Source organism: Fusarium graminearum, chromosome 3 (genome assembly GCF_000240135.3).
Source record: "Fusarium graminearum PH-1 chromosome 3, whole genome shotgun sequence".
NCBI classification, from domain to species: domain Eukaryota; kingdom Fungi; phylum Ascomycota; class Sordariomycetes; order Hypocreales; family Nectriaceae; genus Fusarium; species Fusarium graminearum.
Genome location: NC_026476.1, coordinates 3,518,035 through 3,530,236, shown reverse-complemented (window position 1 = coordinate 3,530,236; position 12,202 = coordinate 3,518,035). Strand labels below are relative to the sequence as shown.

The window sequence follows — 12,202 nt, the reverse complement described above, 5'->3', positions numbered from 1 at the left end:
CTCTGCCATCGACAGAATCGTCCCCGCAAGCCTCCAAGGCCTGGAGTCGAGTGACACTGGAGAAGTTCTTCCATTGGGTCGTTGACCGCACCCCCTTCCAGGACGTTGGCATCCCCGACATCCAGGGCATCAACTGGGTCGACAACCTTGCTCCCTTCATCGAGCGCAAGCTCTTCACCGTCAACACTGGCCACGCCACCGCCGCTTACCATGGCTACAACCGAAGAAAGCGTACTGTCTACGATGCTCTCCAGGACAAGGAGATCATGGCCGAGGTGCGCGGTGCTCTCATGGAGACCAAGAGCCTGATCGTCGCCAAGCACGAGATCGACGAGGAGGCCCAGGCCGCTTATGTCGAGAAGATCATCAAGCGAATCGGCAACCCCCACTTGGAAGATGCCGTTGAGCGAGTTGGCCGTGCTCCCCTGCGCAAGCTCTCTCGCAAGGAGCGATTCGTCGGCCCTGCTGCCGAGCTCGCTGAGAACGGACAGAACATCAAGTACCTCCTCGATGCCATCGAGATGGCTTTCCGCTTCCAGGAAGTTACCGACGACGAGGAGTCCAAGGAGCTTGCCAAGATCATGTCAGAGAATGGACCCGAGGATGTCGTCAAGCAAATTTGCGGCATTCAGGACAACGAGAAGATCTTCCCCGAGCTTGTCAACGTTGTGCAACGTGTCCAGGCCGACAGTGCTGAGGACTAATCTGGATGCTTTTATCTCGGTTCATTTACTAGATTGGTTTTTACGAGGCATGGCGTTTTATGAGGTTACGATACAACATTTGTCAGCATGGCGCAGGATTGGATATTAGGACTCGATATGCATAAGTCCTTTGGTTTATAGATTGATATAGCGATGAATACATCGGTTTCTCAACTTACTCTTGAATTGTGCGATGATTATTGATGAGTGTGAATCGTTGTACCTTGCCAAGCGACACCTAGTCTGCTAGGTAAGTATTACTAACTTGATGACTGGATGAGCGCGTGGCAAGATGAGGCATTTACCCGGCTAGTTCCATGACCTGCATTGAGAGAAATGATAAAATAAGATCTGTGAGAATGTCGTTATTATTACATGTTACCATCATAAGATTAAGCGATCGAGACATAATCCCGTTGCACACCGTATGGCAAGATCCGTTATCTTGATAAGACACAAACGGAGATCCAGTCCTATCGAGACTAATGGCCCGATGATGACAACTGCGAATGTGATATATAGTTTAATGGCAACCAGATGCATATCATGATCTTAGATACAATCATGAGATAGACTCAGATGCAACACGAGACTTGAGCCTCATTATTCGGCCCAGTTTCGACCCAGCCCAACTCCACCAGCATAACGGAGCCGCTAAAGCAGGGATTGTCAAACCGTCCGATCGGTAGGCCCGTAATCTCAACCATCCTTGACTCTTACAACATCATATGGCCTGATTTGAGATGTACCTTGGCCGAATATCCTTCCGACATCATTCCACGATGCTTCTGTGGCTGGCAGGTCTAGGCTTGGTCACCGCCTCAATCACCATTCCGCTCTCACCCGTCGCGCCACTGCCGCTGTCTCATCAAGGCGCTGCGACTTCGGCTGACGATTTGTTCAGAAAAAGTTGTCCTGAAGAAGTTGCCTCCTCAAACCCGTATACCGCCTCTCTTCTCGCATCCTCGTTCTCCAATGATGTCTTCTCCGCAGGGCGTGTATTTCCCTCTTCGGGCGGGTTTATACGAGGCGCTGTTGAAGCATGGGCGCAGCATCAGCATCTCGTGTTGAGGCCTGAAGAAGTCTGGTTTGAGGTACTTGTGCAGATGAATGTCTACATGAGCGTCCATTCTGAAAAGGTCAGGGGGTTATTCGTTGAACATGAGGGTGAAAAAGAAAAGATTGTCGTTGAGGGGAACACGTGGGATGATATGGTTGTCGGGTTTGGAGACGAGATTGACAAACGTGTTAAGACGACGTGGTTGAAAGACTGGATTATGCCCGGCTTTAGCACTTCCACCCCCAAAGACGATGTCACTGCCGCGGTACTCATGATGGGTCTTATGAAGCAGTTCTTTGACTTTGAGGGATGGGTGGTCTGCGGTATACCCAGTGTCACGCTACTAGGCACGAGAGAAGACTGGGTCAAGCTCGAAGCCAAGCTAGACTATCTCAAAGAATTCGGCCCTGATCCTGAATTGTTTGCAGAGATGCTGAAGCCGATCATGAAGAGATTTGTCAATTCGTGGGATGATGCACATGCAGAAGACATAAAATTGTTCTGGGAACAGATTGTGAGAGTCAAGAAGCAGTGGTCTTGCGGCGAGGGAGCAAACGAATGGGATGTCAGCGGTTGGATAACGGGGTTTGACTTTTTTGATAGGAATGGAAGGAGAAGAGGATATGATGCATGGCAGGCTTATGATGAAGATGACGAGGAGGAAGACGGCGAAGAGAAAGAAACTGTCAAGGAAGAACCTCAGATGGGTATATTTGCCACCGACTGGAGTATTGTTATGGACGGGCAAAAGTACATTTCTCTATCTTTATCGGATATTTCTACGGGCTACGCAAAAACGCCAGTCAAGTTGAAGGATTATCCTCATCCTGGAGTTGATACGGAAGTATATATACTTGCTGGAAATGTTGGAGTGGAGAGGATTGAAGATAAAGGCAAAGTCACGGCGCAGCCTGTTAGTGGATGGTTTGCCTATGGACCCGTGAATACGAATCATACTGTTGGGCCGTTCATTGGGAGTGCGATTGAGATGGAGAGTATTGCTGTTGGTATTGAGAGTTGTAAAGCTACCAAGGGAGAAGAAGAAGTAAAGGATCTATAGATGAAACATGACCTGACGTATCAGAGAAGAAGAGACAGAAAAGATGAGATCGCATCAAGCATAGAACTCGACCAAATAAAGAGTAAAGAAAGAGAAAACACCACAACAGCAAGATGATTCACATTGAATGTCCAGCAAAGGTCTACCAGTCAAGCTTCGGTTTGGGTGCTTTCCACCCCTTGCAGCAATATCCAGGGATATCCTCCAGTGACTTTCCTAGAAGTCCCCATGGAGGATTGCATCCGTTGGAGGTCTTTACCCATGCTTCGTCGTTGAAGAGGTAAAAGTTACCTTGAGTTGGTCAGTGACATGATCATGACACAGGGGATTGTATGTGACTTACCATCTTTGCAGGCGCAGATGTAGGGAAGGCAGCAGCGACCTTTCTTTGAGATTGTGCTGGAGAAATGTCAGTATATATCCTAGGACAAGTGGTGATAGAATAGGGAGGACGAACTAGTGGTAGCATCCTGAATTGGCCTTGTCGGGAAGCGGTTTGAGGATGACAGGTTCTGGAGGCGTCGCAACGGCGAGACCAAGGGAGAAGAGGGATACAAAGATGAACTTCATGATGATTGACTTGTTAATTAAGTTGAGTTGAGTGAGTCGAGCCAAGCGAGCTGGTCGAGTTGAGTAGTGGGTTCATATAGTCATCTTGATAGCCTTAGGGTATGTGAGATCTTGGAGATTGTTGTTATTTCGGGCAACGAACGTTAGAGCTTGTGCACGGTTGGAAGGTTCTTTGATGAGGTGTATGGTGATGAGCACAAGATCCAAGTATGGGAACCGGAGTTCTTTGTACACTGACCCGGTATAAGTGAAGACAAATGCCGAATTATAGAGGGATTTATGATTAGTACTGGAGGACAAGATTGACTCGAGGAGCTTAAAGGCAGACACGTAAAAGGCCCCAACATATAAACCACCCTGAGAACATGAAAGCGTGAGACTAGTTGACTAAAGAAGCGAGGCATGATGTATTGTTCGAGTCTGTCCAGTTCTCTGACTCGGTGCACCATCACTCGCTCGTGTCTTAATCCCACGACCACCGCTTCACCTCTCAATCGACACTCTGCCTCATTTTCCTAGTCGTTTTCTATTGTACCAAGAACTTCTATAATCTCATGTCTTTCTCATTCAACTTTCGGGGAGATGTGCCCTTTCTTTGTTCTTCATCCCGCAGGCGGTAGGAATAAAGCCTGGAGCACCATGCGCTTTTGGCGTAACAAAGAGGTGCCAAGTGTTACTATGTTTAGAGATTGATCCGATGAGATAGTACAGAAACCCATCTAGTTTGTTTTGTTAGTATTCTAGTCCTCTTGAATGGTTTCTATTCTGCAAGGTCACCACCATTGGACTTGATCATCCCACCGAGACACATCCCCGTTGAGCTTTCGGTACCTACATAACAGATATATAACCTCCATGTCCTTATCATCTCCATCATCAGCATCACAAAAAACAAACGGATCTACATCACTCGTGCATAACAAAAGTGCACCAAGATGTAAAAACACTGTGTATTGGCCTGCAATATCTATGCCTCGCTGTATTGACTGTTGTTGTCTGCTTGGTTATTGCTATCTGCAGCCCCCGCCTCGAATTCCTTAATCTCTTGCACTGCCTTTTGTACTGCCGTGAACACCTTGGCTTGTAGTTCGTCGTCCTGTGTATTGGCCTTGAAGATCAACTTGAACAAGTTTCTCTGGATTTCCAATAGTCTCATCCGTGAACAGGTCATGTTGGGATCATCAGGTGAGCCCCAGTACTTAGGGTCAATCTTGCTGGTGTCGAATCTATCGTCGTAAGTAAAGGTCCCAAGCCAGAGGTTCATTAAAAAGCATACCCCACGGGATACATGACGTATAACCATTTCTGTGCACTCTTGATCTCACGCCACCAGCCTTTCACCTCTGCTTTGTTGTCACTGAACAAGTATTCTTCCAGGTCGTCAATCTCTTTCTGTATACTATCACGCATAACGTAGGAAACGGCACCGACACCTCTCTTGAACATATCAACTGGAAGAGTGCGCCAATATGGACCAGGTAGCCTCTTGTACGGTGTAATGTATATGATCAGGTATCCTTCGGATTTGTATGACATAGCAAGCAGGTACCACGCCAGTTGCGGGATTGAAGAGGACATTTTGCGTGTCGTAGATATATTCTCTAGCGAATGTGTTGACGATAACGAGCGTGATGATGATAATGTTGTTGTTAATGTTTGTGAACAGGGCGGCGAAGCTTGGAGTAAGATTCGTGCCTTGATCAATGTCGTCTGTGACTTCCCTGGAAGCACAGCTGCCTTGGATGGAGTTGCTTTACCTCGTTAAGGTGGTCTAAAGATTTAATACATAAAGGGTTGTCACAACCTACTAGGGTAGTACAGGGATGAGCCAAGTGATGATATGTAGCGTCAGGAGAGTCTTTGCCTTAGTACCTACCTACCTAGGTAGGTAGGTAGGCAGGTAGGTTACATAGAAACCGGTACTGATTTAGTGGTTGATATAAATATTAGGTCACTTAGTGTATGTATGGCCTAAGAATGGACTAATGATTTCGTCTGTACTGCTCTAAGTCCCTAGCTTTAACCAGCCATGTGTCGTAACAGTACCTAGGTACGAAGCTCAATCTCAATTCCCTTGATGCTCCACCGTATATGAGAGCGGAATATCGAAGTCAAACATAATTTAAGATCAAGCAATTCTCAACCCCCAGTCCATCCTTGCCTCAGCAAACCACAGGCCCATCCTTCCTTAAACCTCGATAACTTGAAATCCCATCCTTTGCTGAAGCGCAGGGATCTTCTCGGGCCCAGTTGCTTTATGAAAGAGCCGTCCTGTAGCCGTCCTCTTGACACACTCGACGATGAACGACACGGCGTCTTCTCCCATGTGACTCTCAGATGTGATGTAGTGAACTCGATCCCATCTCTGCTGCTCTTGGGAAGAGTGATGCCCGACAATGCGTAGGAGCTCTCCCTCGTTTACGCGGCTGCTGATTCTGGCGATCCATGTATTCTTGGGACCTGGGATTCTGTAGCAAATGTCGACTTTGGGGCCGTAAAAGTTCCAGTTCATAACGAACCAATTATCTTCTTCAATGGCTACGCGGGCGCGGCGGATGATTCGAACGTTGCGGTTGTGACCGTAGGGAATAGCTTCGATATGGCCAAGGTGACGACATTCGTCTGGGTCGGACGGAAACTCGCCGTCGGAGCCGCTGGAGGTAGAGGACCTACAGTCCGAGTGACTAGAGGTAGAGGAGGCACTGTCGGAGGCAGGAGAATTCTCATCGTGGGCAGTGACATTATCATCGGAAGTTCGCTCCGACATGTTGACGATGGCGATGGCGATGATGATGTCGTGAGATGAGAGGTGGACGTGATTGCAGGCGAGTATTGCCCGAGTGAAGATATAGAGATGGGAATGCAGAATTGGAAGAGACAAGGCACTTGGAAGGAGACGAAGCATTAATTAACAGACAGATTGGAAAAGGAAGCGGGCAACAAATTATTTGTCTATTGCTTGTGGTGAATGTTTGCATTGATGAGTAAGGAGTGATGGCCAGCTGCACTGCCATCCAGTCGCCGGGCAGTTTGGACAACTAACTAGTAAGGTAGGCACCCATGATTCCTTCCATAAAAAGAAGCCTTTCAATTTCCCAAACTACTACTAAGGTACTAATAGGAAGCAGAAATCGCTGCAGATGTCGTCGAAATTCCACTCTCAAGATCCCAATTCATGCCAAGGGGCAACCGCAGCGCCCACACGGCACGTGAAGCGAGTCAAAGCCCATGAACATCGCCAACCAGGGAATGAATTGTTCTACCCTCTCAGGCCGAACACCTTCAGGAAGATACTGAACCCGCCCCTGCTCAGTGATACGGATCTTGCAGATGATGACGGACACGTTGCCATCACCTTCATCATGGCTCAGATAGCATCGCTTGATGTTGTTTCCTTCAGCGGGGCGGACCATGCTGAGAAGCTCGGCGTTGGCCTGTTGACAGTTGATTCTGGCAAGCCAGTGGTTGCTGTGAGGGATCTGCCAGGCGATGTTTTCCTGGGGCCTGGGGGTCCATGTTGATAACCTTCCACTTCCCTCCAGAGTGGATCACGACGGCGTGGTCAACGATGGTGAGAATGTTTAGTTGAGGGCTGGTCTGGTTGGGCAGAGCAGCAGGAGGAAGAGCAGGAGAAGAAGGGGGGGAGAGGGAAGCTGTCAAATTCGTGAGGAATGGGAGGGGAACGACGAGGGATTAAGGGAGACATGATGGTGTTGAAGTTGATGTTTGTGGTTTTGGCGTTGAGAATGAGGATGAGGATGTTATTCTACAACTCAATAAGAGGAGATTTGATGAAGAGTAAAATAAGATCTTCGTGTGCCTCTTGCAATAGACCGACACACATATATATACCGAGGAAGCGAGCATCTTGGGCTCTTCATTGTACCATTGTCGCGCATTCAGCAACCATTGAGGTCTGCTGGATTGAACAGGTGTTGTTATTTGTATATATCCTTCTTGTCAAAATATATTGTAGGTCATGGCAGCCAGCGGTACTGAATCAATGAGGTTGACATTTATTGTAGTGTTGAATGGTGGCTGATCGATCTATTGTCAATTCGACGTCCACATCAAGAACAATACTGGTGATAGTATACTGTGACAAAACCAGAGCAAGAGCGGACATTAAATATATATCCAAGGAAAGAAAATTAAGCCCTAGAGAGAGAATTGTCTTCCTCTATGTACATCAAATTATTTAATTCACATACATTCTGTTTGCCTTGACTTTGTCACTTACTTAGACAAATCTGCTCAGTTTGCGAGGTGATTGCCAACAGTATCCACGGTCGCAATCAATGTAGTTTGTTACTACTATTCCCTCAATTATTTTATTTTCAGATGAATTAATCAATGGTCTTCTGTCTAATGACCATTCTCACAATTTTTTGTCCAAAGCATTGTAGATCAATTTTAATTCTCGCCTCTTTGGTGGCAATTTTCCCCAGCTTCTCACGTCAATCCCCCAGACCCAAAAAACTCTCGTCAGAATATTTTAACGAGAATCTGGAGAAGGAGAGGTAGGGGACCTCTTTTTTTCTCGGTCAAACGCTCGGTCAAACGTATCCCGCACTGGAGACCCCGCGAGATGGAGAATACTGGGTCGCATGTTACATTTAACGACAATGAGGAGACTCGAGTAATGGATGTAACAATGAAGACTTTATTCAGTAATTAATTTCTTGGCTTTATGGATAACATCGTATGAGTTGAGAATATTGCTATTGTTCGTCAACTCGTCCTCTTGGCGAATATCCACAGATAAACAAATTGGCGCATGGTAAACCCTCACTATGCCCGCCTAGACGCGGTTCGCCAAGAGGCCAGGCGGCAAAGTTATCCGTAGGATTGTAATTGATGCTTCAAGACAAGTGGAGAGCCAAGAAAAGGGTCCAGATATTTAGTCAAGTGTTGATGCGTTACAGATTAAGGATTGGGTTCTGTACTACTACTAGACAAGAGCTCAGTTGGCGGTGCGGCTCAAAGGGAGATGCGAGATGGTGGCTAGAGTAAGCGACCGCAAGACCTATTCAAGTAATCCGAGAACAAGAGGGAAGGATTCCGTAAAATCGGAAGTTTAATTACGAATGATCGGCGGGAAGCTGACGCTGGAGGGAGATTTGTTTAAAGCCTGACAGGTTGAGTAAGGAATGATTCAAGTGACGAGAACTGTTTTATCGCTGTGATAATGTTAAACAAAGTCTTCAAAATAATTGCAGAACAGCGATACTCTGTAGATGGTGAATGCCAATGTTTTGGATCGCCAAGTCAATCGCTAGGTCCCTGTGGCTGAAGATCTCCCGCTGGCCAAGACTGCAAAAAAACAACTTGTATTTCTAGGCATTCATGTCAGCTTACTATCATACTAGAGATTAATTGACAATCAGCCATCAAGACTACGATATCGATCACTAACTTGGCAACAGACGCAGAGTCTATCACGACATGTCCCCCCAATACCCTAACCCCGACCCAAAACCAAGGTCAGTGGTACAATACAATCCAGAGCAGAGGCAACGTTGCGCCGCCAATGACACTTCTCCAAACTTACTGTAAACCCCTGCCAAGGACGTTGCCCGACATGTAAGAAAACTCTTTAATTCCTTTCCCCCACACCAAACAAATTAACCTTAGAATTTGTCAAAAAATACCTGTTTTCTCCCCCTTCTCTTTTTTCACCCGTGGGCCACCGCAAGACAATAGTTCCTTACCATCCTTCAAGCTGTGGAACTGCTGAACCCCTGCTTGTCCGCTCCATTTACCTTGTGAGGAGAGGATCGTCACTAATAAGTGGTTCCTTCAAGATTTGAGGCCCAGATTTTTGGAGGGTGCTGGTTAGCGAACCCCGCGGTCCTGTTTTTTTTCGCCATTTTTTTATTATTAAGCAGCAATAAACTGTATGAACTGGAGAAGACGTTTCTGGGGAGCATATGCGAGATTGTCCAGGGAGAGATCGTCAGTAAAAAAAAAAAGAACAGATGGTGATGGAAACCGAGGTTGAACAAGTTGATATCTTGCATCGCACATGCCGAATTTTAGTCAGCCAATGACATGTCTGCCGCACCAGATCGCCACCACTGCAAGCTGCCTACCACCCAGGTACTTTAGTACTAACTGTACCTGGCTTCTTCTCCAAAAACCTTTAACCTTTCCCGAAAAACTATTCTCCAAGCGCTTCTGCCGAAAATTACCTGACGTCACACTCCCTCGGTGTTACTGAATAAAGAGATCCTCCGCTCGTGGATCTCTTACCGGTCTTGGCAGATCCCGGGGTGATACAAACGCGGGCAAGACAAAGACAAGTCGGGTACCGGCACGGAAACGGAATGACGCAGTGAAGGATGCCCATAATGCCCTACGAGGCCGCTGGCTCTACAGTGCTATCGACGCTAATAGCCTGGACAGCATGGCTTGACTCAGTGGGTTCATCCAGGCTCCGCTTGCTTGCACATGGCGATGGAGTCGTGCAACCCAAGACAGGACAAGACGAGAGACATGTGCAGGGACTCTTAGCTATGGAGTCGTTTCTCTTACCAACGGCCAACTTTGTTAACTTTGTTCCAGGATGATCGTCACTTTAACATGTGGAGATGCCCGGGCGAGTACGGACACTGACCTTGATCCTTCTCCTGACCTCTGTCCTATATAAAGGCCCGTCTCCTCCTCTTCTCTAGTCTGCTCGTCACCACGCTTCGTGCATAGACTACAGCTCCTGGGAGAGCTGCTTTTTATTTCGCATTTTGTTAGCATTGCATCTAGTTTCAAGCATAGCTGGTCTTGCGACAACCACAACCACCCAACATGCCTCCCACTTTTGCAGGCCTGACGGGCAAGAAATTGTCCCTGGCCATCTCTACAGTTGCGACAACTGGTTTCCTCCTCTTCGGTTACGATCAAGGTGTCATGTCTGGAATCATTGACGCTGACCCTTTCCATGACTACTTCCCCGAGACAAAGAACAGCACCATGCAGGGCTTTGTCACTGCCATCTACGAGATTGGATGTCTGCTCGGTGCCATGTTCATTCTCTGGATCGGTGATCTGCTCGGCCGTAGAAGGGCTATGATCTTGGGCGGTTGGATCATGATTCTCGGTGTCATCATCCAAATCACCGCCATGAAGGGCCACTCTGCTCTTGCTCAGCTCATCGTTGGTAGAACAATCACCGGTGTCGGTAACGGTATCAACACTTCTACTATCCCTACCTACCAGGCTGAGTGTTCCACCACCTCCAACAGAGGTCTTCTTATTTGTATCGAAGGTGGTATCATTGCCTTTGGTACCCTCATCGCCTACTGGATCGACTACGGCTGCTCCTACGGTCCCCAGGACCTCACCTGGCGTTTTCCCATTGCCTTCCAGGTCGTTTTCGGTCTTGTCGTCTGCCTCGGCATGGTCTGGCTCCCCGAGTCACCCCGCTGGTTGCTCACTCACGACCGCCACGAAGAAGCCGAAAAGGTCATCGCCGCCATCCGAGGCTTTGAGATTGACAGTGACGAGACCCGTGCTGAGCGCGACAGAGTTGTCGACTCCATCCGTGCTTCTGGTTTCGCTGCTCAGAAGAGCACCCCCGTCAAGGCTCTGTTCACCGGTGGAAAGACACAGCACTTCCGTCGCATGCTTCTCGGCGCTGGCTCTCAATTCATGCAGCAGGTCGGTGGCTGCAACGCTGTTATCTACTACTTCCCTATTCTGTGCACCGACATCTTTGGCGATAAGAACTTTGCTCTTCTGCTTGGTGGCGTTAACATGATTGTCTACTCCATCTTTGCGACATCTTCTTGGTTCCTCATTGAGCGTGTTGGCCGTCGCAAGTTGCTGCTTATTGGTACCGCTGGACAGATGCTTTCCATGTTCTTGACCATGGGATTCTTGATTCCCGGTGGTAGCGACCCTGGTAACAACGCGCCTCAAATCTCCAAGGGTGCTATCGCTGGATTGTTCACATACATTGCTTCGTTCGGTGCTACCTGGTTGCCTCTTCCCTGGTTGTATCCCGCCGAGATCAACCCCCTCAAGACCCGTGGCAAGGCCAACGCTACGTCTACTTGCACTAACTGGCTGTTCAACTTTGTCATTGTCATGATTGTTCCCATCATGATCTCCAACATCCACTGGGGAACCTATCTTTTCTTCGGTTGTGCCAACGCCACCTTCTTCCCCATCCTGTACTGGTTCTACCCCGAGGTATGTTACTCTACTCAATACAATCTGCAGGAACAGACACTAATAAATTGCAGACTGCCAACCGTTCTCTCGAGGAGATCGACATCATCTTCGCCAAGGGTTTCGTCGAGCAGATCTCGTATGTCAAGGCTGCCAAGGAGCTCCCCTTCCTTACTCAAGAGGAGGTCGAGCGCGAGGCTATCCGTCTTGGACTGGTCGACGAGGCTGGTCGTGGAGGTATGATGGAGAAGCCAGGCGAGGAGAGCGGCACTGTTCGCGACGAGTCCGGGTTCAACTCTGAGAAGTCTTGAATGACTTGAGTTGTTACATGGCTGGGGTTTCTGTAAGGAAACGGCATTTTTTATTAAGATACCCTTGTTTAGACTTCTTTCTCTTAGCAGGAGATTAGATATATAGTATAGATGTTTTGAGCATTATAGAGTTGGATAGACTCAATAGAAGTTCTGCATACATTTCTTGCTATTGGCTGTGATTGTTCATATAACACACTTAACTACACCCGCTGAAGATATCTGTAATTTACAAAGATTCTTCAATCCGATCTTCTCCGACCTGCTTCTCATGTCAGGTTCAAAGAACCCTGAAAGTCTCAACTGCATAAAACCCTGTGGAGACTCCACA

General features: G+C 47.7%; 7 protein-coding genes across 7 annotated transcripts; 4 read left to right on the top strand and 3 right to left on the bottom strand.

The window, feature by feature from the left end:
- FGSG_12827 (uncharacterized protein) lies at positions 1 to 882 on the top strand. The gene has a single exon (XM_011326141.1). The coding sequence runs from the start codon at positions 267 to 269 to the stop codon at positions 702 to 704; it is 438 nt and encodes a 145-aa protein (XP_011324443.1). The 5' UTR covers positions 1 to 266; the 3' UTR covers positions 705 to 882.
- A 604-nt stretch (positions 883 to 1,486) lies between these two features.
- On the top strand, positions 1,487 to 2,824 carry FGSG_05842 (uncharacterized protein; the record flags this gene model as incomplete). Its single annotated transcript, XM_011326140.1, has 1 exon — positions 1,487 to 2,824. One exon carries the CDS (start codon positions 1,487 to 1,489, stop codon positions 2,822 to 2,824), a length of 1,338 nt encoding a protein of 445 aa, XP_011324442.1.
- A 142-nt stretch (positions 2,825 to 2,966) lies between these two features.
- On the bottom strand, positions 2,967 to 3,394 carry FGSG_05841 (uncharacterized protein; the record flags this gene model as incomplete). The annotated part of the gene is made up of 3 exons (XM_011326139.1): positions 2,967 to 3,115; positions 3,168 to 3,223; positions 3,282 to 3,394. 3 exons carry the CDS (start codon positions 3,392 to 3,394, stop codon positions 2,967 to 2,969), a joined length of 318 nt encoding a protein of 105 aa, XP_011324441.1.
- Positions 3,395 to 4,361: 967 nt separating this feature from the next.
- On the bottom strand, positions 4,362 to 4,840 carry FGSG_12826 (uncharacterized protein; the record flags this gene model as incomplete). The annotated part of the gene is made up of 2 exons (XM_011326138.1): positions 4,362 to 4,620; positions 4,671 to 4,840. The coding sequence occupies 2 exons, from the start codon at positions 4,838 to 4,840 to the stop codon at positions 4,362 to 4,364; spliced, it is 429 nt and encodes a 142-aa protein (XP_011324440.1).
- Positions 4,841 to 5,582: 742 nt separating this feature from the next.
- On the bottom strand, positions 5,583 to 6,161 carry FGSG_12825 (uncharacterized protein; the record flags this gene model as incomplete). Its single annotated transcript, XM_011326137.1, has 1 exon — positions 5,583 to 6,161. One exon carries the CDS (start codon positions 6,159 to 6,161, stop codon positions 5,583 to 5,585), a length of 579 nt encoding a protein of 192 aa, XP_011324439.1.
- A 373-nt stretch (positions 6,162 to 6,534) lies between these two features.
- FGSG_12824 (uncharacterized protein) lies at positions 6,535 to 6,915 on the top strand (the record flags this gene model as incomplete). Its single annotated transcript, XM_011326136.1, has 1 exon — positions 6,535 to 6,915. One exon carries the CDS (start codon positions 6,535 to 6,537, stop codon positions 6,913 to 6,915), a length of 381 nt encoding a protein of 126 aa, XP_011324438.1.
- A 3,183-nt stretch (positions 6,916 to 10,098) lies between these two features.
- Positions 10,099 to 12,033, top strand: FGSG_05839 (uncharacterized protein). Its single transcript, XM_011326135.1, has 2 exons — positions 10,099 to 11,581; positions 11,635 to 12,033. Exons 1-2 carry the CDS (start codon positions 10,196 to 10,198, stop codon positions 11,869 to 11,871), a joined length of 1,623 nt encoding a protein of 540 aa, XP_011324437.1. The 5' UTR covers positions 10,099 to 10,195; the 3' UTR covers positions 11,872 to 12,033.
- The last annotated feature ends 169 nt before the right edge of the window (positions 12,034 to 12,202 follow it).

What these genes read in the sequence shown, in the direction of transcription:
- FGSG_12827 (XM_011326141.1), top strand. Translation starts at nt 267, where the DNA reads ATGGCCGAGGTGCGCGGTGCTCTCATGGAGACCAAGAGCCTGATCGTC.
- FGSG_05839 (XM_011326135.1), top strand. Translation starts at nt 10,196, where the DNA reads ATGCCTCCCACTTTTGCAGGCCTGACGGGCAAGAAATTGTCCCTGGCC. An exon ending in TGTACTGGTTCTACCCCGAG is followed by an intron (nt 11,582 to 11,634) that starts GTATGTTACTCT and finishes AATAAATTGCAG; the next exon opens with ACTGCCAACCGTTCTCTCGA.